Source organism: Chlorocebus sabaeus, chromosome 2 (assembly GCF_047675955.1).
Source record: "Chlorocebus sabaeus isolate Y175 chromosome 2, mChlSab1.0.hap1, whole genome shotgun sequence".
Classification (NCBI taxonomy): Eukaryota; Metazoa; Chordata; class Mammalia; order Primates; family Cercopithecidae; genus Chlorocebus; species Chlorocebus sabaeus.
The window spans coordinates 67,846,676-67,874,496 of NC_132905.1; the positions used below are offsets into that span (position 1 = coordinate 67,846,676).

A 27,821-nucleotide genomic window follows, 5' to 3' on the forward strand; every position below is an offset into this window, starting at 1 on the left:
CCCACCACCATCGCCACCCCCACTTCATGCTGCCTCTAAAATGATCTGCGAGGACATCTGATTTTGTGCATTTTATATCAAATTATTCTTGTCATTGTTTTCATAATATATTGCCAGATTTACTCATAATTAAAGAAGTTAAAATAATGAAATGATCTTTTTGTCTATCAGATTGATAAAGGTTAAAAATCACTGGCCAGGTGCAGTGGCTTGTGCCTGTAATCCCAGCACTTTGGAAGGCTGAGGCAGGCGGATCACCTAAAGTCAGAAGTTTGAGACCTGCCTGGCCAACATGGCGAAACCCCATCTCTACTAAAAACACAAAAATTAGCCAGGTGTGGTGGCGCACGCCTGTAGTCCCAGCTACTTGGGAGGCTGAAGTCAGAAGAATCGCTTGAACCCAGGAGGTAGAGGTTGCAGTGAGCTGAGAACATGCCACTGCACTCCAGCCTGGGTGACAGAGCAAAATTCCATCTTAAAAAAAAAAAAAAAAATTAACATCAAGTGGTAGCTGAGAAATGGACATGAGTTTCAAAATAATAATACCAGCATCATTATTAACAATAAAACTACCAGGTACCATCTAAGATTTCATGTGCTTTTCTTAGTCCTTAGCTTATACCCTACTGGAGAATATATGATCAAAATACTGTGTTGTAGGGTCATTTGAAAGAAATTCGTCTCTGTGTGATTTTGGAACTGACACAATACGCAGCTAGGTTCATCAGTTACTGTTCGTATTGTTTAGAGATCATTTTGTTTTATTTTCCTTTTTGATTTGCCTTTGTTTTTTGTTTTCGTATAAATTGAATGGGTACAAGTGCAGGTGTGTAGTTTTGTCAAATGGATTGGTTGCTCAGTGGTGATGTCTGGGCTTTGAGTGTAGTAGTGTACATTGTACCCATTAAGTAATTTCTCATCCCTCGCCCTCCTCCTCTTTTTTTTTTTTTTTTTTTTTTTTTGTTGACAGAGTCTTGCTCTGTTACCCAGGCTGGAGTGCAATGGTACAATCTCAGCTCATGATTCTCGTGCCTCACCCTCCCAAGTAGCTGGGATTACAGGCACGCACCACCATGCCCAGTTAATTTTTTTGTATTTTTAGTAGAGATGGGGTTTCACCATGTTGGCCAGGCTGGTCTCAAACTTCTGACCTCAAGTGATCTACCCACTTTGGCCTCCCAAAGTGCTGACATTACAGGTGTCAGCCACCACGTCCAGCTAATTTGTTTGCATTTTTAGTAGAGAAGGGGTTTCACCATGTTGGCCAGGCTTGTCTCAAATTCCTGGCCTCAAATGGTCCTCCTGCCTCAACCTCCCTTTCAAAGTCTATTATTTTACATTCTGTCTCCATGTGTACACATTATTTAGCTCCCACTTAAAAGTGAGAACACGTGGTATCTGACTTTCTGTTTCTGAATTATTTCACTTAGAATAATGGCATCCAGTTCTGTCCATGTTGCTGCAAGAGATGTGATTTCATTCTTTTTTATGGCTGAGTAATATTTTTTAATGTAAAAATGTTGACATTTTCCAAAGTGAAAACTATAAAACAAGATACATTTGGAGAAGTCTAGAGTGTTTGCTTTATTCATGTTGTTTATGTGTTAAAATATAAGCATATTGCATACATATGCATATTTATACCCACATCTAAAAGATAACATATTATATATACTTTTCCATACTTCTGAACAAGTGTCTCATCTCCATAACTAAATATTAGATGAGAGAGGCAAAGAACTCTTGTCTTAGAATTGACTTCATTGCACTATATAGCATTTCACACTGCGGTTCCAGGCCACAGAGTCCCTTGGGGTAGGGGGAGACAAAGGGTGTGGCTGACAGGGGGATCAAATCCACCACAGCAGCCATACTTCTGTTCCACATAGTTGGCATCCAAATTTGATCTGAAAGACAGTTTCCACTACTAAAAGAAAAATCCTAAGAGAAAATGACCACAAGCCAATTATCCACCCAAACCTGGTGATCCTGGCCTCCGGGAGAGGCTGTCTGGAGACCACATATTTCTTATTAACTTTACCATGATGAGATTATCTTACTGTCTGGGGTTGTCCAAACTTAAGCTCCAAGAAAACCCCTGTGTGGGGGGGAAAAATATCCTCCTCCATTCAACAGTAGAGCAAAGGACCTGACCAATCATTTTGTCCACATCTTCATTTGAGGGAATCCTTCATGCCCATTTTTTGAAACGTCTTTAGCTCTGATTAAAGAGGCAAGAAAATACAAAGGAAATTGAAGAGACTGTTAGAGATTGAAGCAAACTGTCATTTTTGCCTGAGCATATAAAATTAAAAGTGCTTTCAAGATGAGGTATTGAATTAGCTCAATAACTGCAAGCTCCTGGTGGGATAAGGTGGCTCACGCCTGTAATCCCAGCACTTTGGGAGGTCAAGGCGGGCAGATCATGAGGTCAAGAAATCGAGACCATCCTGACTAACATAGTAAAACCCCATCTCTACTAAAAATACAAATAATTAGCCAGGCGTGGTGGTGGGCACCTGTAATCCCAGCTACTTGGGAGGCTGAGGCAGGAGAATCACTTGAACCTGGGAGGTGGAGGTTGCAGTGAGCTGAGACTGCACCACTACATTCCAGCCTGGGCAACAGAGAGAGAATCCCTCTCAGAAAAAAAAAATAATAATAATGCCTGCAAGCTCCAGTGGAAGCTAGGTGTGCAGACTGACTTTATTTTGCTATTTGCCATACCTTCCTTCTGCCACCTGGAAAAAAATCACTCTTAGTTGTGCAAATGGAAAGGCAGTTGGCACAAATTCTGTGCATACACAGACACACAACACGTAAGTGCAGGACTCCCTAGGTGTGTCATGACCATACCCCTGGTGCCTGGCACAATGCCTGGTATATAGCAGGTAGGCAGTACATATTTTTGAAGTGGATAAATGAATGTAAACATTTCTCCCCATCTTAAGCCAAATGGGTAGGCTCATCACTATTAAAAGATTGCTAACCTCTTTTGCAGAAGTGATGTCAAAGTAGCATTTTTTATGGGTAGCATCTACAATTTCCATATTTTATGGGTCAGAAGGGAGTTGTTCTGAGTATTTATTCCATGATGCTTTGAAACCTGAAGTGTATCTGCAGGACTGCTGTAAGAAAGCCCTTTATGAGGTCATCATCCCCCACTTGCCATCTCTCCCCAGATGCAGACGTGCAAGCTTTTAAAAACATTTGAGAAGCCACCATGCCTCGCTTTGCAAGCCCTCTTTTAAGAAACGTCATTATTAGAAGTCAATTTGATGGCATCAAGAGGAAGCAATGCCTCCAGTATCTGAAAACACTGAGAACACTGCAGTATGATGGATTTAAGACTGTATATTTTGGGGAAACCAATATCTCAGAAAGTCTAGTAACTGGGGAAGATATTAGTGACGGATATTTCATACAAACCCCAACTTGGTGTATTGTGCACGCTGCGGGTAGTCAAGGATGGGTGCCTTGGAAATATCGGATGTTCCTAAGAGATGAGCTGTGTATCAAACAAGAAGACAACCTCTTCTCTGAGTTCTGTGATGTGGTGAGGAAGGCCTATGGAAAGTGTGTCATCGTGGTCAAAGAGAGAAGACAGCAGGAAGAGCAGAAGCCAAAGGAAGACAGAGAGGCTGAGGGTCAGTTCTATATCCCTACAGTCATTAACTTAGCAAGCATTGCATGTTGCCCAGAGGTGGCCAAGTCCTATGGCCATGAACTACTCTCTCTGCCTTCCCCTTGTAATTATCTGAACCCTTTAGACTCAGCCTGGTCTTCTCTGAAATGGTTTATCATCAATAACAGAAAAGAGTTTTGTTTGCAGTCCATTGACAGTGTCTATTCTTACGAATGTATACTTTTCAGCAGTTTAATTAGCAAAGGAATTGAAAGGATAAACCCAAGCAAGTGGAGAACATTAACTAGCAAAGTACGGAGATGGGAAAACTACTATCTTGGGAAATTTTCCTAAGGGCGATTCCTCCAACAAGCAGTGAGGCTGCTACATGTCTGGTCTTTACCGTCAACTCTGTTGAGATGGATTCCACACCACTGCAGCCAAAGATACTTCAACAGCGACCCCACAGGGGTGCTGCGAGAACTTAACTTGTTCCTAAGGATGTTGGCAAGCACTTTGAGTTTACTAGAAGTTTCACTAAAATGTATTGGTAAGATAGGGGTCTCGACTCTTATCTTGTGAAGGCTGCTTTGAAGGCTTTGTCAAGGGAAGGATTAGTCTAACCCAGCCCAAAGGAGGATGGCAGTAAGCAGGGGTGAGCAGGCTGACAGGTTGTGTGGTCAAAATTCAGGTCTGAGAAAAAAAGAGAACCAGTGTGCAGTCATCCCACAAAAAGCCCAAATTAAATAGCGTGCCAACCAGTTTCCACCGACCAAAGTCACCCACAGGCATCCAGCTTGCCATGTGTGAGGTATTGTCCAGATGGTCACCAAGCAAGACTCCCTCCAGCCGATTATCCTTCCTTCCTTGTCGGCAAAGTGGTGGAGGATGAGTGAGAGGCATCCGCGGAGGGGAGACTCCATCCGGACCCTCCAAGGGGAGTAGGTGGTCCCAATTAGGACCTGGAAAGTTATGACAGTGGTGGGTTCAAGTGGGCTATGGTGGGCAAAGGGGTGGCATGCATGGGGGTCTGCAGAGACCACTTATTCAGCCAATCTCCCCACCAACTCCAGGAAGCCCAGCAGGTCATTAGACTGTGCCATGGAGTTTCATCTTGAAACCCCGTAGCTGAGCCACTTGCAGCTGGGACAACACCCCCCATGTAGGTTTGGGGCTGCTGCCGATGTCTGTTGTAAGAATCTGTGGTTGTCTTTTTCACTTTTATAGAAAAAGGCTTGACCCCCATTAAACATATCATAAAATTCACTCTTGGTTATGTATATTCGGACAGTAATTTTAGAGGTAATCATTCTGAGGTGTGTAAAAAGAATAATTTATGGCTGGGCACAATGGCTCACACTTGTAATCCCAGCACTTTGGGAGGCCAAGGCAGGAGGACTGCTTGAGGTCACAAGTTCAAGACCAGCCTGCACAACATAGCAAGACCTCATCTCTACAAAAATACTTAAAAATAGCTAGGCTAAGTGGCATGCATCTACAGTCCTAGCTACTTGGGAGGCTGAGGGAAGAGGATCACTTAAGCCAGAAGTTGGAGACTACAGTGACCTATGTTTGTCCACTGCACTCCAGCCTGGGTGACAAAGTGAAACTCTGTCTCTAAAAGAGAAGAAAAAAAAACCTTGTAAACTTATATGGGATGCTGATAGCAGTGGTGGGTGGTGGGGCATCCACTCAATTCAATCAATTCTGCATGAATCTAAAAAATGGCTGTAAAAAATAAGGTCTTTAAAAAACAATTTATGAACATTTCTGGACTGGGCACAGTGGCTTATGCCTGTAATCCTAGCAATTTGGGAGCCCAAGGTGAAAGGATTACTTGAGCTCAGAAGTTTGAGGCCAGCAACATGGCGAAACCTCATCTCCACAAAAAATACCAAAATTTGCTGGGCATGGTGGTGCACACCTATGGTCCCAGCTGCTCAGGAGACTGAGGTGGGAGAATCACTTGAGCCCTGGGAGGCAGAGGTTGCACTGAGCAGAGATTGCGCCACTGCACTCCAACCTGGGTAACAAGTCAAACCCTGTCTCAAAAAGAAAAGAAAAGAAAAGGGAGAGAGAGAGAGGGAGAGAGAGAGAGAGAGAAATAATTTCTACCCAGAATTTCCTGACAGCGAAGTGCAGAAGGCATCCTATCCTTTGCTTGCCTTCTTTCCCTCCTGAACCTTCCTGTATTATTCAGAAAGGCTTTGTCAGATGAAGGCGAATGTTCAGTGCTTTTCAGCAACTAAGTGGTGGACTTCCGCAGCATTTTGTCATGGTTACTCAGGGAATCCTGGTAACATGTTTCCTGGAGATTAATCACACCTCAAACAGCTGACCACTCAGAACTATAAAGTTTCCACTGCTGCAGGCCTCACTTGACAGTCAACAGTGCTATATTAGTTTGTCGTGGCTGTTGAAACAAATTACCACAGGCTTGGTGACTTAAAACAACAGAAATTAAACCAGGTATAGTGGCTATGGTTGCAGCTGCTCAGGAGACTGAGGCAGGAGGATCGCTTGCGCCTAGAAGTTGGAGGCTACAGTGAGCTCTGATCGCACCACTGCACTCCAGCCTGGGTGATAGAGTGAGACCCTGTCTCAGAAAGAAAGAGAGAGAGAGAAGGGAGAAAGGAGGGGGGGCGAAGGAGGAGGGGGAGGGGACAGAGAGAGAGAAAGAAGAAAGAGAGAAGAAGGAAAGAAGGGAGGGAGGGGAGAGGAGGAGAGGGAAGGGGGAGGGGAATGGAGGGGAGGGGAATGGAGGGGAGGGGAATGGAGGGGAGGGGAATGGAGGGGAGGGGAGGGGGGGAGAGTGGAGAGGAGGGAAGGGAAGGAAAGAAGGGAGGGAGGGGAGAGGAGGGGAGGGAAGGGAGGGGAGGGGAGAGGGGAGAAGGGAGAGGAGGGAAGGGAAAGATAGAAGGGAGGGAGGGGAGAGGAGGGGGAGGGAGGGGAGAGGAGGGGGAGGGAGGAGAGGGGAGGGGGAGGGAGGAGAGGGGAGGGAAGTGGGCCAGGCACGGTGGCTGGATGGCTCGTGCCTGTAATCCTAGCACTTTGGGAGCCCAAGGTCGGAGAAGCACTTGAGGTCAGGAGTTGGAAACCTGCCTAGCCAATATGGTGAAACTCCATCTCTTTTTTTTTTTTTTGAGATGGAGTCTCGCTCTGTCACCCAGGCTGGAGTGCAGTGGCGCAATCTTGGCTCACTTTAAGCTCCGCCTCCCGGGTTCACACCGTTCTCCTGCCTCAGCCTCCCAAGTAGCTGGGACTACAGGCGCCGCCACCACTTCCGGCTAATTTTTTGTATTTTTAGTAGAGACAGGGTTTCACTGTGTTAGCCAGGATGGTCTCGATCTCCTGACCTCGTGATCCGCCTGCCTCGGCCTCCCAAAGTGCTGGGATTACAGGCGTGAGCCACCGCACCTGGCATGAAACTCCATCTCTACTAAAAATACAAAAATTCGCCGGGTGCGGTGGTGGGCGCCTGTAATCCCAGCTATTTGGGAGACTGAGGAAGGAAAATCACTTGAACCCAGGAGGCAGAGGTTACAGTGAACCAAGATCACACCACCACATTCCTGCCCAGGCAACAAAGCAAGACTCCATCTCAAAAAAAAAAAAAAGAGAGAGAGAAAGAAAATAAAAAGCATAGGACAGGACAGACAAGACAGCCAAAGGCAAGCTGTTGGCAGGGCAGCACTCTCTCCAGAGGCTCCAGGGAGGACCTGTTCCTTGCCTCTTTCAGCTTTTGGTGGCCACTGGCATTCCTGGGCTTGTGGCCACACCACTTTCTCATCCTGTGTCAAATCCCCCTCTGCCTCCCTGTTACAAGGACACCTGAGATTGCATTTAGGGCCCACCTGAGTAATCTAAAACCATCTCCACATCTCAAAATCCTTGACTTGGTTACATATGCAGACCTTTTTCCACATAAAGAGCAACATTCGTAGGTTCCAGGGAACAGAACCTTGATATCTTTGGTGGCCACTATTCAGCAAGCCACAGGTGCTAAAGGAAGTCTTGCTCTGTCAGTAGAAATACTGCATTTCTCATTGGCAATTAACCTGGTGAAACAGCTCCTATTGTGTGGTATATTTGTGAGGTTTTTTTCCCTCAGGATTTCATGTACATTTTAGGATTTAAGTTCCTTGAGAGCAAACCATGGTACTCAAACTTCCCTGGTCACTTCAATGTGCTCTCATTGTGCAGGCCCATGTGTGGGTGGCCTGAGTTTTGGGAGATGAGTGGGTTTTGCCCGACATCCCGTTTATTCCACGCCTCCCGGGGTTCTGGAATAATAGGCACCAACAGCTACATGTGCTGGGTGCGGTGGCTCACTCCTGTAATCCCAGCACTTTGGGAGGCCGAGGTGGGCGGATCATTTGAGGTAAGGGGTTTGAGACCAGCCTGACCAACATGGTGAAACCCCATCTCTACTAAAATACAAAAATTAGCCAAGTGTGATGGCGGGCACCTGTAATCTCAGCTACTCAGGGGGCTGAGGCAGGAGAATCGCTTGAACCCTGGAGGTGGATGTTGCAGTGAGCCGAGATCGTGCCACTGCACTCCAGCCTGGGCGACAGAGCAAGACTCCCTCTCAAAAAAGAAAAAAAAGATGTGGAAAACTGAGGCACAGAGAGAATCAACCCAGAATTCACACTTAGAGCCATTATTCATGCTGCCTCGCCACTAACACACAACTATTATAATTTAGTTTAATTCTCTTAATCCTGTCAGTTGTTTTACAGATAAGGAAACTAGGCGCTGGCAAGGCACCAGGGCTGTAAGATTCTGAAGCCTGTGCTCCTCACCGCCGTGCTTAGCTCAGTTATTGAAGCTGAGCTTTTCCTTTTTCACCCCCATCATTTCTACATTGCAAGGCTCACCTCTGACCTCAGATGAGACACCAGTCGCCAAAATGGCCAACTCCCCCTGGACACCAGAAAATTTTATTTCAACATAATATTAAAGAGGAGACAGAATATCTTTTAAATACACACTATTTTGCAGCGATAAAAAAAGGAATGTGTTTAGGTTAACAGCTAAAGATAAACCAACAGGAGCTATTTTTGTTTGAAAACTAAAGCAATTTAATAAAACAGATTTAGCGTTCTATTCCTTTGAGGCCTTGTAAAACTATTAGAAAAGAGGAAAGAAGGATCAAAAGGACTATGCTTTAATGTGCAATTTGGTTACATAAGATTGTATTCATAATTAAGAAATGTTGCTTTATACTAAACCTGAAAACTTCTCATAGAAAGTAATAGAAAATTCACCGGGCTTTTGGAATTGGATGGACCTAGTTGGAATCTTGAGTTTCTAGCTTCGTAGCTATATGTTCTGGATAAGTTGCTTTACTTCCTTGAGGCTCAATCAACTCCTTAATAAAATACAGTGGGACTTTAAAAATCACATAACCTGGCCGGGTACAGTGGCTCACACCTGTAATCCCAACACTTTAGGAGGCCAAGGTGGGCAGATCACTTGAGGTTGGGAGTGCGAGACCAGCCTGGACAACATGGCAAAAACCCATCTCTACTAAAAATACAAAACTTAGCCTGGCATGGTGGCACATGCCTGTAATCCCAGCTACTTAGGAGGCTGAGGCAGAAGAATTGCTTGAACCCGGGAGGCAGAGGTTGCAGTGAGCTGAGATCGTGCCACTGCACTCCAGCCTGGATGACAGAGCAAGACTCCGTCTCAAACAAACAAACAAACAAAACAAAACATCACATAACCTGCGCCAAGCCACTGCATCATGTCTGGCACCCACTGAGTGAGTGGTCCATGCTAAGGTCGAAGCAAACATGTCCACAATTAGACCTATCATCACTGATCTCATTTCCTTTACATTCTTTGAGAAAAACTTTTGTTCCTTTTTATCACTGGCATCTAATGAGAGTAGACACATCTTAAGATACTTTGATCAGAGGAAACTTTGTTCTCTGGCATTTCCTTTAAGACCATCTGCAATATCTGCAGTTGGTTAGGGAATTAATAATAAGAAGAGGTTTCTTCTGGTGGGGGTGGGACAGGACGGCTGGTGAGGACAGCCCACAGTCTCTTTGGGAGCAACCGTATTTAGAGCACTGTATTTAGTCAAGAGCGGGTGACCACACGCAGCAACACCGGGCTGAGCCACGTATCTCTAGACATGTTCACTAGAAGAGAGCTCCTGATGTTGGTGGCGCTATTCTCCTTCTGAGTGGTTGGCTGATGGAACATCCCATCCTCTCTGACCTTTCCCATCACTAACACCCACAGCCCCTCTCCCTCCCACGGACCAAGGTGGCTTCCAAGGTGGAGGTACATTAGGAAACAGTGCTGTCCCTAGAAGGAGCCAAGAGGTAAACTAGCAAATGGGGTTCGTTGGCCATTGGCTCAATCCAATTGGGTTGGATGGAGCCCCTGCCTGGCCAACTGGTGGCTGAGTTGCCCACCCAGGCAGTATACACCCTTCCATTTGTGATTGTGCTGTCACATGCAGACCATCTTTACATGCTTGACCTCATTCAGTTCAGATGAACACTGTACAGTACGGAGGGCAGTGATCATTGAGCTTATTTTACAAAGGCCAGGCTGGGGCCTAACCTGTACCCAACCACGTACATAACAGTAGTAACAGGAGGGTCGGGACCAGAATCCAAGTCTTCCTATCAGGAAGCCCTTGAGCCCATCTCTATCTGGCTCCATGTTTCAGCTAAAACAGGTGAATTATGAATAGATCACAGAGATGCCAACGAAATAGAAGCTACACCACCACCACCACCAAAAATAAGAAGTATCAAGGTATCAGTTCAGGGGTGAAATAATGGATCCATAGTCATTGAGAGCCCAGGATCCTATCTTTTTACTCCATTGTCCTAGACTCGGTTCAGGTCTCAAAGACACCTCTGAGTCCAAAGTGGCTGTGGAACAAGCCATTGCATTAGTATTCCAGCAGCCAAAAAGGAGAAAGGGAGGAAGAAGGGCCCATCCTGTCCCTTTTAAGGATCCTTCCAGCAATGCTGGCCTCTGTCACCATCGTGTCACTGACGCTGACGTCTTGAAGATTTTATGTCCCAGACTTCGAAGTACAAAAATTCTTGCTAGTCCTCTTTTTACTTGGCTCAGACTCGAAAGCACAGCTATGAAGAGTCCAGTCTCAGTGAGACCATGAGGACTGGTGCCTGTCTCTGCCTCCCACCAGCTGGGTGACCTTAGGCAGGGCCTCTCTGCCTCAGTTTCCTTATCTGCGAAAAGGGGATAATGATACCATTACCCTCCATGCAGGCTGCTGTGAGTTCTTGGGGAGTAAGGACTGAAGGATTTGCTGCCACACACGCTCTCTCCTGCCCCTCCTCCCGCCTACCCCCATGGCTCCTTCCCAGGCTAGGCTCCTGCTGCCTCTCCCTCTACCCATCTTTACAGCGTAGGTCTCAAAAGAAGGGTCAAGAATTGCCTGGGTATGTTCGTATCACAAATTCCTGGTCCTTCTCCCATAGGTTCTGATGCACTGGACCAGGATGCACTGATCCAGCCCAGGAGTCTGCATTTTATTTTTAGTTTTTAGTTTTTTTGTTTTGACACAGAGTCTCACTCTTTTACCCAGGCTGGGGTGCAGTGGTGCGATCTCGGCTCACTGCAACCTCCACCTCCCGGGTTCAAGCAATTCTCCTGCCTCAGCCTCCCGAGTAGCTGGGATTACAGGCACGCACCACCACGCCCAGCTAACTTTTTTTTTTTTTTTTTTTTTAAAGTAGAGACAAGGTTTCACCATGTTGGCCAGTCTGGTCTCAAACTCCTGACCTCAGGTGATCCTCCTGCCTCGGCCTCCCAAAGTGCTGGGATTACAGGCATGAGCCACCGCACCAGGCCAGGGTCTGCATTTTAAACGGCCTCTCCTGCTTGCTCATATTTGAGAATCCATCCTCCTTTCTCTTCTCCTGGACTCTCCCCCGTCCATCCTCTGGCTTCACTCTGACACAGATGAGGCCTGCACGGGGGACCTCCCTCACGGTGTGATGGTGCGTGTGTTTCCGGCAGTGGCGCAGGAGCTCTCCAGTGTCAGGCCTGGCTACCTGCCATCTCTGCCTGTGGCGCCCAGCACAGAGCAGGGCACTAAGCAGACCTCCAGGAACATTTGTGTACTCAGCTCAGGGTGAGGGAGAGAACTCTAAAGATCCAGGCATCTGGAAGGCTTCGGGAATGAGACATTGACAGCTATGTTTCCCTATAGACAGAATTTGAAGAAAGCTTGGGCAGAGGCAACCCTTTTGAGAGAATCCCAGACTCTTTGAATTATTTGGTTTCTGAGATTCCTCATGTACGTCTGGGTTATGTATGTACTTGTTAAACAGACTGTGAAACGGCTGAACCTCTTCCTCATGCCTGAGGTCATCGCGAGGAGCATAACATCATCACATGTGGCATCCCATGTGGGACGCTGTGGCTGCTGCAGTGTCTGGCACATGAAGAGCACACTGTGAGTTCTCAAGTCTGCTTCTCAAAGACCGTCCCTCTTACTCAAAGGTATTTCTGTTGCTGACAGTCTTTCTTCCTTCCCGTTTCTAGTATGTTGTAAGCGTGAAAACCAAACAAATGTGTTCGGAATGTGTGAATGTGTGTAATGTGATCAAGCAGGATGTGCATGAGGGACTCTGGGGCTCTCTGTGGGTGGAGAATGTGGATGTCGGCTTCTGGCCTTGCAACATATCTCAGGTCCTTTGTGTTTGTTTTCGGTCATAGTCCAGAGGGTTGCGGGATCGCTGTGGTCCAGGTGGGGTCCTGCTAGTGGGCTTTACCAGTCTCTACAACCAGCGGTGCATGCATCTGACCAATAATTTAACATCAAACTACACATCTACCGACTTCACGTACCTAAGAACTCCACCTTGAAAACCCCTAACCTCTGAGCCTTCAGAGACCGACGTGAATAATAACTCCATCTCCTGCGTGGCCTGCCTTACTTCAGTTAAACTCCTTCTTTACTGAAAAAAACAAACAAAAAAACTCAGAACATAAAAAACGAACAAAATCCCTTCAATTAGTGATTAATCATCTCCCCCTAGTGGTTGAAGAGTGTATAGGAAAAGTAACAAAGCAAAAACAAAACTCCCAAATGCTCTTCACAAAAAACCTACACCCAGCCTGGGCAGTGCAGCGTGACACTTGTCTCAACTAAAAATAAAAAATTAGCAGGGCCTAGTCCCGGCTCCTCGGGAGGCTGAGGTGGGAAGATAGCTTGAGCTCAGGAGTTCGAGGCTACAGTGAGCTATGATTGTACCGTTGCACTCCAACCTGGGGGCCACAGCAAGACCTCATCTCCAAAAAAACAAAAACAAACAACAGAAAAGCCGTGGGCACCGCTGGCGTGATCAGTGGTTTAGTCCAGTCCTTATGTCATCTTCTACCTAATTTTCCAAGATGGCCAGATCTTCCACAAATTCCAAAGTGTAGCTTTAAATCCCAAAGCCTAGAAAAGCACTTGTGTTTAGCACATGAGTGTCTACTGGTCAGCAGATCCCCCGCCTTGGACTTCTGAGGCACACGGGTGGGCTCCCACGACTCCCCGCCGGGGCCAGCTCACCTGGACGCACACAGCCTCCCTCCACCCTAACTATGAAAACACTCTGAAACACTCTCACAGGGGTCTGGCACCTGTAGGAGGAAAAGAGGAGAAAGGAGGGTACGGAGGGCAGCCTATGAGGGGGCCCGGGGTCGGGGGTAGCTGGCTGAGGCACCCAGTGCTGGGGACCCCACCTCCACAGCAGATGTTTCTGCACCACCTTGTCCTCTGTGGAAGCCACTCACCTGGGAACTCCCAGCTTGAGATGGTGGGGGAGGTGTGGGTTTACAAACCACCCCCCTTTACAACATGGGGTGGAGGGTGCTGTGTAAGAGAAAGAGAAAGAGATATACAATTTGACTTATTCCAAAGGCCACGACACCTTTTTTTACAAAGGCATTTTATTTAGTAAACAAAATACTGGGTCTTTTATTTATGTTTCTAATTTTGATTTTAATTTTTTTTTTTTTTTTGAGATGGAGTCTTGCTCTGTTGCCCAGGCTGGAGTGCAGTGGTGCGATCTAGGCTCACTACAACCTCCACCTCCCGGGTTCAAGCAGAGAATTCCTGCCTCAGCCTCCTGAGTAGCTGGGATTACAGACGTGCACCACTACACCCGGCTAATTTTTGTATTTTTAGTAGAGACGGGGTTTTACCACGTTGGCCAGGCTGGTCTCAGACTCCCGACCTCAGATGATCTACTTGCCTTGGCCTCCCTAAGTGCTGGGGTTTCAGGTAAGAGCCAGCGTACCCGGCCAGGACTGGTTCTTTTAAAAACATGGACAAATTCACACTATTGTAAGTGCAAGGTCTAGGTTGGGAGTTTATCCTCTGACAATGTATTCAATAATTAAGTATTTCTTCTTTCTTCTTAGCTGGAGTCCACTCAAGCTGACATTTACATGGCAGAATCTAGAAGGGAAAACCAAAGGGATGAGTAGGAAATGTTTGATAAGAGTATACCTGAGGTTTACTGCTCAGCATAAAGACCTCTGCTCAACCATTTAAACTTAACAAGCGGACACCACTCAAGTTGATTGCTCATGTCTATTTATTAATGAATGTATTTTTAGCATCACAGTTTCCCTTCCATCTGAAACACCCCACCCCCCTTTTATTTTTTACTTTTTTTAAAAACAGAGTCTCTGTCACCCAGGCTGGAGTGCAGTGGCACAATCTCGGCTCACTGCAACCTCTGCTTCCCAGGTTCAAGTGATTCTCACGCCTCGGCCTCCCGAGTAACGGATTACCAGTGCGTGCCAGCACGCCCAGCTAATTTTTGTATTTTTAGTAGAGACAGGGTTCCGCCATGTTGGCCAGACTGGTCTCAAACTCCTGACCTCAAGTGATCCACCCGCCTCGGCCTCCCAAAGTGCTGGGATTACAGGCGTGAGCCACCACACCCGACCTGAAAACCCTTTTAGTTTGAAGGAAGTCTCTAGTCTTTAAGAGCTTTCTGCCAGCCTACAGAGGAAGACCAGCTCCCTGAGCTGCTTCTAAGCCATCCAGCCCTGACTTAACTACAGGTCTCTGGTGATGTTTGTGGGAGGGACGACGCCTTTATGATCTTCCATCTCATCTTTTCTTCCTTTGATCAGTTTAGCACACAAAATGGGGATTGTCAGGAATATAAATTCAATCAGCAAGATTTTAATCTAAACTGCCTTCCCTCACCCTTTTTAATTTCTCTCCTCCCCATCGTAATGCCTACTCCTAAATTTCAGTCAATAAAACACCTTTTAAAAAAAAAAAGAAAGTAAGTAAGTAACTTCTTCTATCTAGCAAAAGCCTACAGTTCACTGAGGACCAGCAAGTGAGCAGATGCCAGAAGGGGTGAGTAACAGAGAGCGAAGCGTCCCTATGAGCTCACTTGCCTGTATTCGGGAAGGCAGTGCAGCTTGGGCTTGGTGATTGAATGCATTTGACCTGGGATCGATTTCTGGTTCTGTTCTTCACCATGTAGAATGAGCCATTCTTTCAATCTGAACATGCCTCACAGAGTCATCACGGTTGAATAACACGGTTGTGCATGAAATGCTTAGCAAAGTCCCCAGCACCGAATAACCACTCAGTAGGTGTTGCTACTATTCCTCATCAGTAGGCCTTTAGCCTCAACAAGCCTGATGGCACTGCAAGGGTATTCCTACTGACAGAAGCATGGAATCTCAGAGTGGGCTGGGTTTGGGAGGCCACCTAGCCCAGTGGTTCCTACCTGTTGCTGAGAAGACAACCTAAGGATTATCTAATGGGTTTTCAAAAGAGCAGAGGCTGGGCACAGTGGCTCACGCCTGTAACCTCAGCACTTCAGGAGGTTGCGGTGAAAGTATCGCTTGAGCCCAGGAGTACAAGACCAGCTTGGGCAACACAGCAAGACCCCTTCTCTACTAAAAATTGTTTTAAAAACCTCGCCGGTGTGGTGGCATGCTCTTGTAGTCCTGGCTACTCGGGAGGCTGAGGTGGGAGGACTGCCTGAGCCCAGGAGGCTGAGGCTGCAGTGAGCTGAGATTGTGCCACTGCCCCTCTCTAGCCTAGGTGACAGAGTAGGATCCCATATCTTAAAAACAGTAACAAAAAACCCAGACACCCAAACCTAACCAGAGCCATTATGGAATCTCTCTGGGCTGAAGCCTGGGAATCTTCATTTAAACAAACACCTGGGCAATTATGATCGTCAGCTAGGTTTGGGAACCACTGACCTAGAACCCCCCCACCACCACATTTGAATCCTTTTTTTTTTAGACAGTCTCACTCTGTTACTCAGGCTGGAGTGCAGTGGTGTGATCATGGCTCACTGCAGCCTTGAACTCCTGGGCTCAAGCCATACTCCATCTCAGTCTCCCGAGTAGCTGAAACTACAGGCATGCGCCACCACACCCAATAAGCGTGAGGCTAAGCTTTTTTTTTTTTTAAGTGTTTGTAGTGACAGGGTCTCACTATGTTGCCCAGGCTGGTCTTGAACTCATGGGCTCAAATGATCCTCCCACCTCTGCCTCCCAAAGCACTGGGATTACAGGCATGAGTCACCACACCTTGCTGAATCCTCTGATTTTTAAAGTACAGCACTCAACCTGCAAAGTGAAGAAATGGCATCAACACACTGGAATCAGGGTAATTGTGAATTGTCATGTGTTAAATCTGTAACAGGGGCTTACCAGTAACTTTCTGGTGCTTTGATGTATTGTAACTCCCCAAGTATGTTCTAAGCCCACCAGTGTGTACTGTGATAGGCACTGGGTGACGATGATGACTGCACCCTCAAGCCTGGTGAGGAGGTCCTTGGGAAGAACCTAATAAGCAAGGCCAAAGGCCATGGTGGCAGAGGAATGGCCTGCAGGGGGATGGGGAGTGGAGAGAAGTGGCAAATGAGGTCTGGGTTAAGACCAGACAGGGAAGGGATTTATTTGTCATACCATGGAGTCAGACTTTATCTTAAAGGTAACAGGGTTTCTTAATCTTGGAATTTCAAATGACCTTTAAGATATGGGATCCTACTCTGTCACCTAGCCTAGAGTGGGGCAGTGGCACAATCTCGGCTCACTGCAGCCTCAGCCTCCTGGGCTCAATAAATCCTCCCACCCCAGCCTCCTGAGTAGCTAGGACTACAAAAGCATGCCACCACATTGGCTAGATTTGTAAAACAATGTTTAGTAGAGAAGGGGTCTTGCTGTGTTGCCCAGGCTGGTCTTGTACTCCTGGACGCCTCACTTCTGCAAACTTCTCCCTACACACAAACGCAGACGGTTTTAGCATGTGTGCTTCTCTGGGAAGAAGGCCCACAGCTGTCATTAAGTCCTCAATTTTTAACCCAATACCTGTCAAGAACCACTGCCACTGCAGGTTTCGAGAAGGATGAACTCATCCTCCGTGCGCCTTGGCTCAGCAGCACTCAGATCCCAGGACCAGGATCTGCACACCTGGCCCTTTATGGAGCGGTTCTACCTTAGAGAACAGGTGAGGTCACATGCCCCCACGCAGCCCTTCAGACCCGAAGGACAGGGAAGTCTCAGACCTCTCTCGTTCATTGGTCGGTCACCCCAACCCACTGGCCAGCTCCCACTTGCAAGGCCGGGTACTGTGGACTCACCTTCAGTTATCTTTTTTCTCTGATTGCTTCTTCCTTTCAGCCTCCAGTTTTTGTTGTTTTGCTTCCAATCTTTTTCTTTGGTATATTTTCACTCCAGCAAATGCCAGGCAGAGAATTAATGTTTTTGCTGCCAAGATATACAGCAGCAGGGGCACGTGCTCAAGAACCTTCAAGAAGAAAGAAGCCATGTTAACTAAATGTTCCATCACTGACATGGGAGGTTTCTCTTATGTTCCTTCAGTCAACAAATATTTACTTAGCATCTATTCTGCAACAGGCACGAGGATAGGAGGCTGGGGCTACATGGGAGACCAGGCAGAAAAGCTCTCTATCCACACACGACCAACAGTCAAGTTACAGCTCTGCTCTTTGCTGCTTGCTGGCGACTGGCTTCATGGAGGGGATCACCAGTCATCTACAGGCGTGGTAACTCTGGCCTCTCACAGCTCAACCGTGCAACCTGCTGATCACCCAGGCCCTTGCTTCTGAGGCAGCAGCCAGATCCAGTAAAAGGAGCTGGAGCCCGGAGGCCTGGGTCACATCTCTACTTTGCCACTGACTGACTGTGTGACCTGGGTCAGGTAATGAGCTCCTTTCTTTCTTGCTTTCTGAGCTCCTGCCCCTTCATCTGCAAAGTAAGAGTGAATCAGACCTTGCTTCTGGAAACTGCAGCTTTAGTATTCTGGGATTTTCTTTTGCTTCTAGAGACTCATTAGCAATGGCAATTGACGGTAAAATAAAACACAACAGAAGTCAAAACATTAAAACATGGCTACTTCCTAACTGCTCTTGCAACCCCATTCACTAAAATAAAGTCTAGGGAAAAACTATGGATTTGAATTACTCTTTGCACTAGTAGGATTTTTTTGTGAAATTCTATATATTGCAGTAGTACCTCAAAGTAAATATTAGTTCCATACACATGGTTACTATGACCTGAATGATAATTATGTACTTTTTGTGTGATAAAAAATTCCCTCCCAAATGGTGAAAAGGTATGCTTTGGTTGAGCAATCATTATTTTAGAGGACCAGGTAGGATTTTATCCCAATGAAATCCTTATTTCTGCCAATCACTTACTATATGAAATACCAACGAGATTCCACTACGGGGGATACATGTGCACCTGCCTCTTATAGTCTAACCGAAGTTGATCTGAACCTAGTTAGTGTGTACAACATGCTTACAGAACCAGGGGGCTGGAAAGAACTTCCAAGGGGACCTAATCCACCCGCTGTTTATATGAGCAAGGAAAGTAGAGCTCCTGGAGGTTGAGCGGTTGAGGCGTCCCACAGCTCCCTCGTGAGGAGACAGTTGGAAGGACAGTCTAACCCCGGGGCCAGTCTCCCTTCCACTGAAGCCTGATTTTCAATAAACTGCAATTCATGAAATCACAAGGTATGTAGATAAATGTTCCTATGATTGTATCGAAACTCTTTATGACTCAGAACTAGATGTGGATTTCACACTTAGAAGCTGTAGCATCAGCTGCTGTAGACTGGGAACTCACGGCGTGCAAACTGCCTTACGCGGCTCCTTCTCTTCTGCCCTTAGCCACCTCCAGAAGCAGATGGCTTGCCCTGACTGTGGGGGAGCTGACAAAATGCAGAGGCGGGGAGGCCAGCAGTCAGCGAGGCAGGGCCCAACCCAGCTCCAAATGCTCCAAAGCCCAACTCTGTAGCATCACACTATCCTGTACTGTGTATGATTCATTCCTCACACCCATCCACTTCACATTTACAATATGCACATACACTCTGGCTCGGCTACTGAATTTTCCAGAGGCAACTGGACTCGCTACCTCTGAAATCATGGAACTGGTTATGTATGGATATTTGCAGAAGGGATATAGCATGATATGATAGAAATACAATGAAAATCATGGGAGGAGGCAGGGATGCAAATACTTAAATCATTGTAATTTTACTAAAACAGTAAGAACACAAGAACACTCGGTAATTAGCTAATAGTTTTCAACCATGAAATTGTTTTAACAGTAAAGAACAAGCACGACACATGCACTTCAGAAAGATCACTCTGGCATCAGTATAAAAGACTGAAAAAGTTCCGAAAGTGAAACTTTTCAACCTTTTACTCTGGTAAATATAAGTAGCTTTAAACATTGACTTCGTTTCCAGGCTCTTCTTCCCTCAGACCTCGGCTAATCCCATCCCTCCAGTAAACCTTGAAATCCTGTTTCCTTGAAGGTTCGCATTTTAGAGGTGAAGGTTTGGTGCCATGCCTACAAACCAGCTATGAAAAGAATGTTGTTGTATAAACTTCTTTTTGTTTACTAGGATTTTCCAGGCTACCTGACGCACTGACTCACACTGGGAAAAGCTACTCTCTTCCAGCTTTCTCAGTCTCTCTGAATAAACCAATGGGGCCCTATTATTATTATTTTTCTCAAGACGGAGTCTTGCTCTGTCACCCAGGCTGAAGTACAATGGCACCATCTCAGCTCACTGCAACCTCCTGGGTTCAAGCAATTCTCCTGCCTCAGCCTCCCGAGTAGCTGGGATTACAGGCACGTGCCACCACGCCCGGCTAATTTTTTGTATATTTAGTAGAGGCAGGGTTTCACCATGTTGGCCAGGCTGCTCTCCAACTCCCGACCTCATGATCCGCCCGCCTCGGCCTCCCAAAGTGCTGGGATTACAGGTGTGAGCCACGGCGCCTGGCCAGAGCCCTATTATTGATATAATGAAGACCACATTACTGCCCATAGCTATCTACAATCCAAATAGGAAACTTAGCTTTAGCAATTGCAGGAATGTACTCTCTCATCCAGAGGTTAGAAAACGCGTGGAAATGGAAACATATCAGCCAATGGACGCCGGTGGGAGGCTTCAGTGTTCACTTTGTTTTCCAGGCAGTGGAGAGGCACGGCAAGAGGCAGAAGTGTGGACTGAGAAGGATGCAGCACAAGGGCAGCAGGGGTCAAGAACACTCATAGGGTAAAGCGAAGGGCTCCAGAGCCCCTTCCTGCCCCCTCTTAGGCACTAACCTTCAGTGTATGAAACCCCTTCCTCCAATTTCCTTTGAACAAATCCCTTACCTCTCTTGAAACATACAGACCTTCGGGGAGGAAAATGAATGCTGCCAGGGTAGACTGGATCTACATGAATTTTTTTTTTGAGACTCCAACCAGGCTGGAGTACCGTGGCATGATCACAGCTTCTCACAGCCTTGACCTCCCAGGTTCAAGCCATCCTCCCACCTCAGCATCCCAAGTAGATGGGACTACAGGCACATGACACCAAGCCCAGCTAATTTTTTCTGATTTTTTGTAGAGACGGGGTCCCACTATGTCGCCTAGGCTGGTGTTGAACTCCTGGGCTTATGTGATCTTCCCACCTCAGCCTCCCAAAGTGCTAGGATTACAGGGGTGAGCCACCGTGCCTGGCCCAGATCTACATTAACTTTTAAAAACAAAACCCTAATACCTGTGAAATGGGAATAACTAAGTTTTTTTTTTTGTTTTTTGAGACGGAGTCTCGCTCTGTCATCCAGGCTGGAGTGCAGTGGTGCGATCTCGGCTCACTGCAAGCTCCTTTTACGCCATTCTCCTGCCTCAGCCTCCCGAGTAGCTGGGACTACAGGCGCCGGCCACCACGCCCAGCTAATTTTTTGTATTTTTAGTAGAGATGGGGTTTCACCTTGTTAGCCAGATGGTCTCAATCTCCTGACCTCGTGATCCGCCCGCCTCAGCCGGGAATAACTAAGTTTTTAAATAATGGGGCCACACTTGTTGCTAATGCACAGGTAGCATTGTAGACTGTCACTGCCGGCCATGGCCCACTGAGCCAGAGGGTGAAGGCCACCAGATGCACTGGGGGCTACCAAACCTTCCACCTTCCGCAGCTCTCTGCAATCAGGGCTATGTCTTTCTTTTTCTTTTGAGACAGGATCTCACTCTGTTGCCCAGGCTGGAGTGCAGGGGCATGATCTCGGCTCACTGCAACCTCCACTTCCCAGGCTCAAGCAATTCTCCAGCCTCAGCTTCCCTAGTAGCTGGGACTACAGGTACGCATCTCCAAGCCCAGCTAACCTTTGTATTTTTTTGTAGAGACAGGGTTTCGCCACGTTGTCCAGGCTGGTCTTGAACTCCTGAGCTCAAAGTGATCTGCCTGCCTCGGCCTCCCAAAGTGCTGGGATTATAGGCATGGGCCACCGCGCCCGGCCTGGGGCCATTCCTTTCTAACACTACATGAGATGGGGCTGTGTTTAAACACAAAGCTGCTCCCTGGAAGTCACGGTGCAAAAGCTGGGAAGGTTTGGGCAGATTTTGTTCCTGATGGCAGAAAAAACTGTCACAAGCCAGACTGGCCCGAGTGGTCACGTGGGTTGGTGTCACTCCACAATTAAAGAGGAAAACTCCCCACGCATTGCGTTTGACCAGTGTGCACCAGCACCGCCTGGAACTTGTGAGAAGTGCAAATTCTCAGGCCCCAGCCAGATCTACCCAATCAGAAACTCTGGAGTCAGGCTCGAAATCCTTGCCTTAACTAGTGCTCTGGGGTGAGAAACACCGCCTTGAGGCATTAGGTTTAATGCTTTGAACCTTAGCCCTTAGTACCAGTTACTACCTCTCTCCTCTACTGACTTAGCCACTGCAGTGGGCGAATGGCCTCCCTAAACCTCGGCCCACACTGCGTTCCGCTCCTTCCCCTCTCCATCCTCTCACTGCCTCTTCTTTCCTTCCCAACCTTTCCACCGTGAGCTCTGATCCTCAAGGCATTCTAAACAAACTCTCCTATATCTTCCAACCCTTCACAGAACACTCACTCTGCATCTTTAACTTACACCAGGTCCCAGGCCCTCGGCCCTCCTGCAGGGCCTGCCAAGCCCCTCGCCCCTCAGAGCTGGGGAAGATGGGAAAGCTACCTTGCTGCCTCCCGGATCCTGCTTCCAGACCTTTCCAGTTTCTCCTTGCGATAGAAAACCACTGGATGTTTTGAAGAAAATGTTTATAATAATTGAAAAAAACACATATAATAAGATCCTATGTATGAAAACATGCCATACATACATACAGAAAAAGTGGGATGTTTTGAAGAAAATGTTTATAATAATTGAAAAAAACACATATAATAAGATCCTATGTATGAAAACATGCCATACATACATACAGAAAAAGTGAATATACTGAGATTGTTAATAGTAGCCATTTCTAGATGGTGAGACGATGTACAACTTTTGCTTGATTTTAGACTTTGCGAAGTGACTACAATAAACGTTATTTTAGTGGCTGCTCTCTTAAACAACCTCCACCTCACCTTATTGACTTCTGGGACTTACAATGACCTTCTCCTTTCTCTCGGTGAAACCTGATTGCTGACCTACCCCTGGCTGCCCTTGAACTTCTGCTCCCACCAGTTGAATCTAATGTTTCACAGGGGTCAGGTGTGTTTACTTGCCAAGCAGTTTATTTAAGTTGTACTTCACGCTATGTTCCATAACTTATTTAAACATCACACTTGTGAAATATGACTGTGTAAAGCAAGAGTTTTTACGAAAACTAAGTTGAATGCTTTGAAAGACTCAAGTTTGAGTTGGAAAAAAATGCTGTTGGCAAGACAACTGTGAAAGGTTAGGGAAGAGCGTGAAACGCTGGAACGATTCTGTGTGTGCACTGCTCATAAGATCTTAATCCACTGTCTTAGTCAATGCAGGCTCCTAGAGCAAAGGACCACAGACGGGGTGACTTATTGAAGAGGTACTTGTCACAGTTCGGAAGGCTGGAAGCCTCAGGATCAGGGTGCAGTACAGGGGGTTCTAGCGGGGCCCTCTTCCACACTGCCGATGGTTGGCTTCTTGTTGTACCCCCAACACGGCAGAAAGAGGGTAAGAGAGCGCTCTGGAGCCCTTTTAATAAAGTCACTCTTCCAAACATTAGGGCTCCAGCCTCATCACCTAATTACCTCTTACAAGCTCCAACTCCAAATGTCATCACACTGGGCACTATGGTTGCAACACATGTACTTGGAGAAACACAAATATTCAGTCCACTGCATCTACTTTAAAGGAACCAACATGGCCCGAGCATGGCGGCTCACTCCTGTTATCCCAACACTCTGGGAGGCTCAGGCAGGAGGGTGGCTTGAGTCCAGGAGTTCAAGACCAGCCTGGGTAACAGTGGAGCCCTATCACTACAAAAAAAAAAAAAAAAATGTATAAAAAAAGAAAGCACAATGCAAAATTGCAGGTAAAGCTTTAAAGGTATAGTTTTTATAACAAAAATGAGGAAGGTTTGAAGTTAGTGAATGTACACTCAAAGAAAAGGCCTGGCCTTCTTCCAGAAGTCCAGTGAGTAAATGTACATTTACATTTTAACTTAAAATGAAACATAAATATTAGGCTTTCACCTACTTTTTCTTTTTAATCAGTCTACTTGTATAGAACTGTTATTCTGAATTTTCACAATCAGAAGGAAGAAAAAAACCCCAAGCCATAAATATTTAAAACTATACTCACCTTCCAGTTCATGGTAGACTGTGAATTCACTCCTGATCAACACAAACCCCCAACAGACAAGTACATGAGAGGCAGCTGGAAGGTCAAGTCCAGGGAGCTGGAAAGTCTGATCTGGGCAGGAAGAAACAGGACAGTTTGGAGTTCCTAGGGCAGACCAGCTTAGAAAGATGTCTCTTTGATGGAGAGAGGGCATGTGAACAGAAAGCCAACTCCGCAGAGAGGTGGGCTGTGACCTTGACAAGGCGATTGAGAGACTGGTGGGAAGTGGATGGGCTGGGCGAGGGCCCAGACAGGCCTGGCCCTTGCTGAGCAGAAAGCTCTCCTCAGCAGCTCTCTGTAGCCCCCAGCAGCACAGCACCTCTCCTGAGGGAACATGGGCTCCCATTCCATTCATCTGTGGACCTAAGAGCCCAAGTCTAAAATCCGTCCCTCCACCTGCCTCCAGACTGAAACACAAGCTCGTCTGGGTGTCTTTGTCAAGTCCTCTGAGTGTTAATGAAGTTCAATTTGGTTTTTCGAAGATGATCTGGGAGCAAGGGAATAAGGGATAGGGCAGAAAAACTGTCGGATGCAATTCAGATGCAGAATTCTCTCTAAAGCTTGAGGGAGACCTAGTAGAAGATGGGGAAGGAAGTGATATCAGAGAGGATGGTGAATTGTGAATTCCAGAGTTGCAGAATTGTTCTTTAGATTCTGATTTTTTAAATGACAGCACTTTGGTTCAGAGGGTTAATGACTTACCCCAGGTCATATGCCACACTGTGGCATATGGAAGTAAGAAGGCAGGGCCGGCAGCCCAAGCCTTGGGATTCCCTCCAAGGTCTTGTAGGTCACTACTCTTAGAATATGACACTTACCCCAAGAAGACTTGAGCTCTGGATGAAGAACCTACACCCTCTGGTAAGTGACTTTCTGCTGGGGCTTCAGTCCCATCTGTAAGTGAAGAAAGGCGTCAAGCAGATCGTGTTCGGTGCCCCTACGTTTTCTGAAATTCAGTGCTTTATAGCACAATAATCATAGCTTAACTTTTTCGTGCCAGACACAAAAAAGTGGCTAAAGTGCTTAGGCGGGTTAAGGCATTTAGCCCTCACAACTACCCCATGAAACAGCTTACTGCCTCCACTTTAGAGAGGAGGAAATAAAATTTACGTAACACATCGAGGGTCTCACGGGGGGGGCCTGGGATTCGAACCCATCCAGTCTGGCTCCAGGGCTCTAACCTTGGCACTATCCTGACACAGGCAGAGAGCTTTGCATTCAAACGTCAGGGAAACACTTCTGAAATGTACTTACCGTCATAATTAAGAAAAGTGGCTGAAAATGTCAGAGGCCTTTAGAACGGGGATAAGATGAACTTCAGGCAAGATGTTTTTTTAAAAACTTTCAATTACAAAGATCTCCCATCTATTCAAGATTATAATATCTTGAAAACAAGCTAGCAGTTGGCACAAGGTAGCCAAGATTTCCCCATGACTTCTTCAAAGTCAGATAAGGTAGCGATAGGAATTTAAATCGTAGCTCTGTTTAACTGTAATGATGGTGGCTGAACATGCTCGTTACCTTCATGTGTAAATGGCCCACTTGTCTTTAAAGAGCAGCAGATTCTGACCTGCCCTAAAGAAATATGCTCCTCACATGTTATAACCTGTTGCTACAATTTTCACTTTGAGTATCTCTAATAATCTTAGTGAATAGCTATGTTGTATATTAAAATGTTAAAGGTCTTACAAATTTTATTTTTATAATTTCTGCTTTAATTGAGTTGCATACAGATATAGTAGATGAGTCTGGCTGTTCCCTGAAAATTTTCTGAGACAAAACTGCATACCCAGTGAATTGATGTATGTAGAATATTGATTCCCAAAGTCAAGAATGAGAAATAGGTCCAACGATCTTACAGGAGGAAATGAATGAAAAAATATCCAGCGGTCTGGCCCTCTGGAAAACACGTACTATGTGCACTAGCAGTGTGACCTTGGACAAGTCACTTGGCCTCACTCAGCCTCAACTTGCCTGTCTGTAAATTCTCTTGCAGATTAGACTGTAAACACTAAGCACCACGGCCAACACACAGAAAGCACTGAATGTCAGCCATTCTTGTTATGTTAAATCTCTCTCCTTCCATGACCGGACACACCAAGCTAGTGGATATAGGCTAGTGACATCCAGGGCAAAATGCAGTCATTCCAAGACAGCAGGGCAGGGAATAAAGATCAGTAGCCTGAGGACCAGGAGAACCGGAGATCTGAGCTCTACTCGTGGTGGCACCCATGGCGTGGCATATAACCTGGGGTAAGTCATTAACCCTCTGAACCAAAGTTTTAAAAAAATCAGAATCTAAAGAACAATTCTGCAACTCTGGAATTCACAATTCACCATCCTCTCTGATATCACAGACCCTGACTGCCAAAATATACTGGCGGCTGCCTCAGCTGCATACCTGGAGTGATCAAATTTAAGCTCTTTAGGAAAGAAACATATTTAGAGTCAATTTGCAATAGCAGCAGAAGGGCTGCAGTGAGGTGGGAGTCAAGAGGGTGAACCACCCTGATCTGCCCTGCTCATTCCCACCCTCTCCCTCTGAATTACCACTTTTCCCCACCTCCCTTCAATTACATGCCCAAGCCAGCCATGTTCATAGAGCCTTTGGCAAATGAGAAGAAAAAAGCTAAAAGTATCAGTAAGCTATTTGCTCTGCTGCCATATGAACACCTGATGCAATATTAGAAAAGAGGCAGCTGGTATCTGAGCGTTGAACCGCAAAAGCCAACAAGGTGGGGATGTTTTTGAGGGGCATAAAATCTATGAAGTGTGGGAAATTTTTAACTTTCCCTGGAACTATCCACGATCTTAGCTTCAAACACAAAAGTAACAAGTGGCTTAGATACAACTCCAAATATTTCTATTTCCTTCACTGCAAAAATACCGTCTTCCTTTGTCAGGTTTCTCTTAGAAACAAAAAAGCTATTCGCTTATTTTGATTAGACCAACTAAAGCAATATGGATAATGTGTCGTCCACAATCTATTAATACTACTTCTTCTTGGCACACCTAACAAATTCAAGGATCAGTCTACTGCTTGCTGTCTCCTTCCAGTCACTAATCACGCTGCACCCTCTGTCTGAACTTTCTGAAACTGTTCTCATCCCCGGTCTCTACCCTTTTCACCCAACCCTTCACCCAATCATAAGGAGGGGTAGGTCCAGGGAGGGGGCTGCCAGGTGAACCTTGGGCATGACTTGGCCCGCTACACGGGGGGCCTTGACCTTCAAGAAACCAGCCCTGCCCGATCTCAGCTGCCCAGACTCCACAACTCAACATGTCAGGGATCCGCCAAGAAGCGATGACAGGTGTCTGCGTCTCTCCCTGCTGGAAGTCCAGGCCCCAGAGGGCAACGTCGGTGCCTGTGCTCGCTGTGCAACCCTGGGCGAGTCGCTGAACCTCTCTGGGCCTCAGCTCCTCCTGGGTAACCCGGTGGCCGGTTCAGGGTCCTCTCCTCACCCCCTTCCCCCAACACTCAGGGAGAAACACTTGCCCTCCCCACCCACCACCCCCCATCCCCCAAAGCGGAGGATGAGGGCCAGGGGCTGTCATCGCTTCCCCCACCATTCCAGAGGATTGCTCGTCCCCCTAGACCCGCCGGAGACCAACACCGTAGCCTTGAACCAATCATGGGCCCCGCCCGGGCCACGTGCCAGCCGGAACACGCTGCTCAGCGGGCTGACGGCGCCCGACGGCCCGGTCCAGCTGGGGCGCCCCGCTGTGAAGCCTGGCGGCCTTCACCTTCCGGATCCCCGCCCCGGCGCGACCGGGCGCCCGCCGACTTTTGTCTAGGAGGGAAAACTCGAGCGCAGGGCCGGCCGCGAGATCGCAGCACCCCAAAGAGCTTTTGGAGTTTGGGTCACACCCTCCTACCCCGACGTCACACACTTACTGATCCCGGTGGCGGAGCCTCCCGCGCCAGGCCACACACAAACCAAGACTTCCACGGTCCTGCCAGGGAAAACTACACGTCCCGAAATGCACCACTCCGCGCGCAGGTGCAATGGGCCAGTGCAGGCGACCTGAGTGCACTACTCCGTGCACAGGCGCAG

At 47.0% G+C, this 27,821-nt stretch overlaps 2 protein-coding genes and 1 long non-coding RNA gene across 5 annotated transcripts; 2 read left to right on the top strand and 1 right to left on the bottom strand.

The window, feature by feature from the left end:
• Nucleotides 1-1,563: 1,563 nt before the first annotated feature.
• On the bottom strand, nt 1,564-27,764 carry SMIM11 (small integral membrane protein 11). Of its 3 annotated transcripts, XM_037990601.2 has the most exons (5): nt 27,662-27,764; nt 24,585-24,660; nt 23,728-23,838; nt 17,251-17,417; nt 13,594-14,078 (listed from the first exon to the last, which is right to left on the bottom strand). In XM_037990601.2, the coding sequence occupies exons 3-4, from the start codon at nt 23,737-23,739 to the stop codon at nt 17,253-17,255; spliced, it is 177 nt and encodes a 58-aa protein (XP_037846529.1). In that variant the 5' UTR covers nt 23,740-23,838; nt 24,585-24,660; nt 27,662-27,764; the 3' UTR covers nt 13,594-14,078; nt 17,251-17,252. The 3 variants fall into 3 exon arrangements, with proteins under 3 accessions (XP_072865711.1, XP_037846529.1, XP_007962425.1); XM_073009610.1 differs by lacking the exons at nt 13,594-14,078; nt 24,585-24,660 and adding an exon at nt 1,564-2,221 and having other exon boundaries at nt 27,662-27,756; XM_007964234.3 differs by lacking the exon at nt 24,585-24,660 and having other exon boundaries at nt 27,662-27,756.
• C2H21orf140 (chromosome 2 C21orf140 homolog) lies at nt 2,228-3,986 on the top strand. Its single transcript, XM_007964244.3, has one exon. The coding sequence runs from the start codon at nt 3,224-3,226 to the stop codon at nt 3,977-3,979; it is 756 nt and encodes a 251-aa protein (XP_007962435.2). The 5' UTR covers nt 2,228-3,223; the 3' UTR covers nt 3,980-3,986.
• LOC140709766 (uncharacterized) lies at nt 12,057-17,632 on the top strand. Its single transcript, XR_012090490.1, has 3 exons — nt 12,057-12,130; nt 16,987-17,117; nt 17,528-17,632. It is a non-coding gene; the product is annotated as an uncharacterized lncRNA (long non-coding RNA).
• Nucleotides 27,765-27,821: the final 57 nt, after the last annotated feature.

What these genes read in the sequence shown, in the direction of transcription:
- C2H21orf140 (XM_007964244.3), top strand. Translation starts at nt 3,224, where the DNA reads ATGCCTCGCTTTGCAAGCCCTCTTTTAAGAAACGTCATTATTAGAAGT.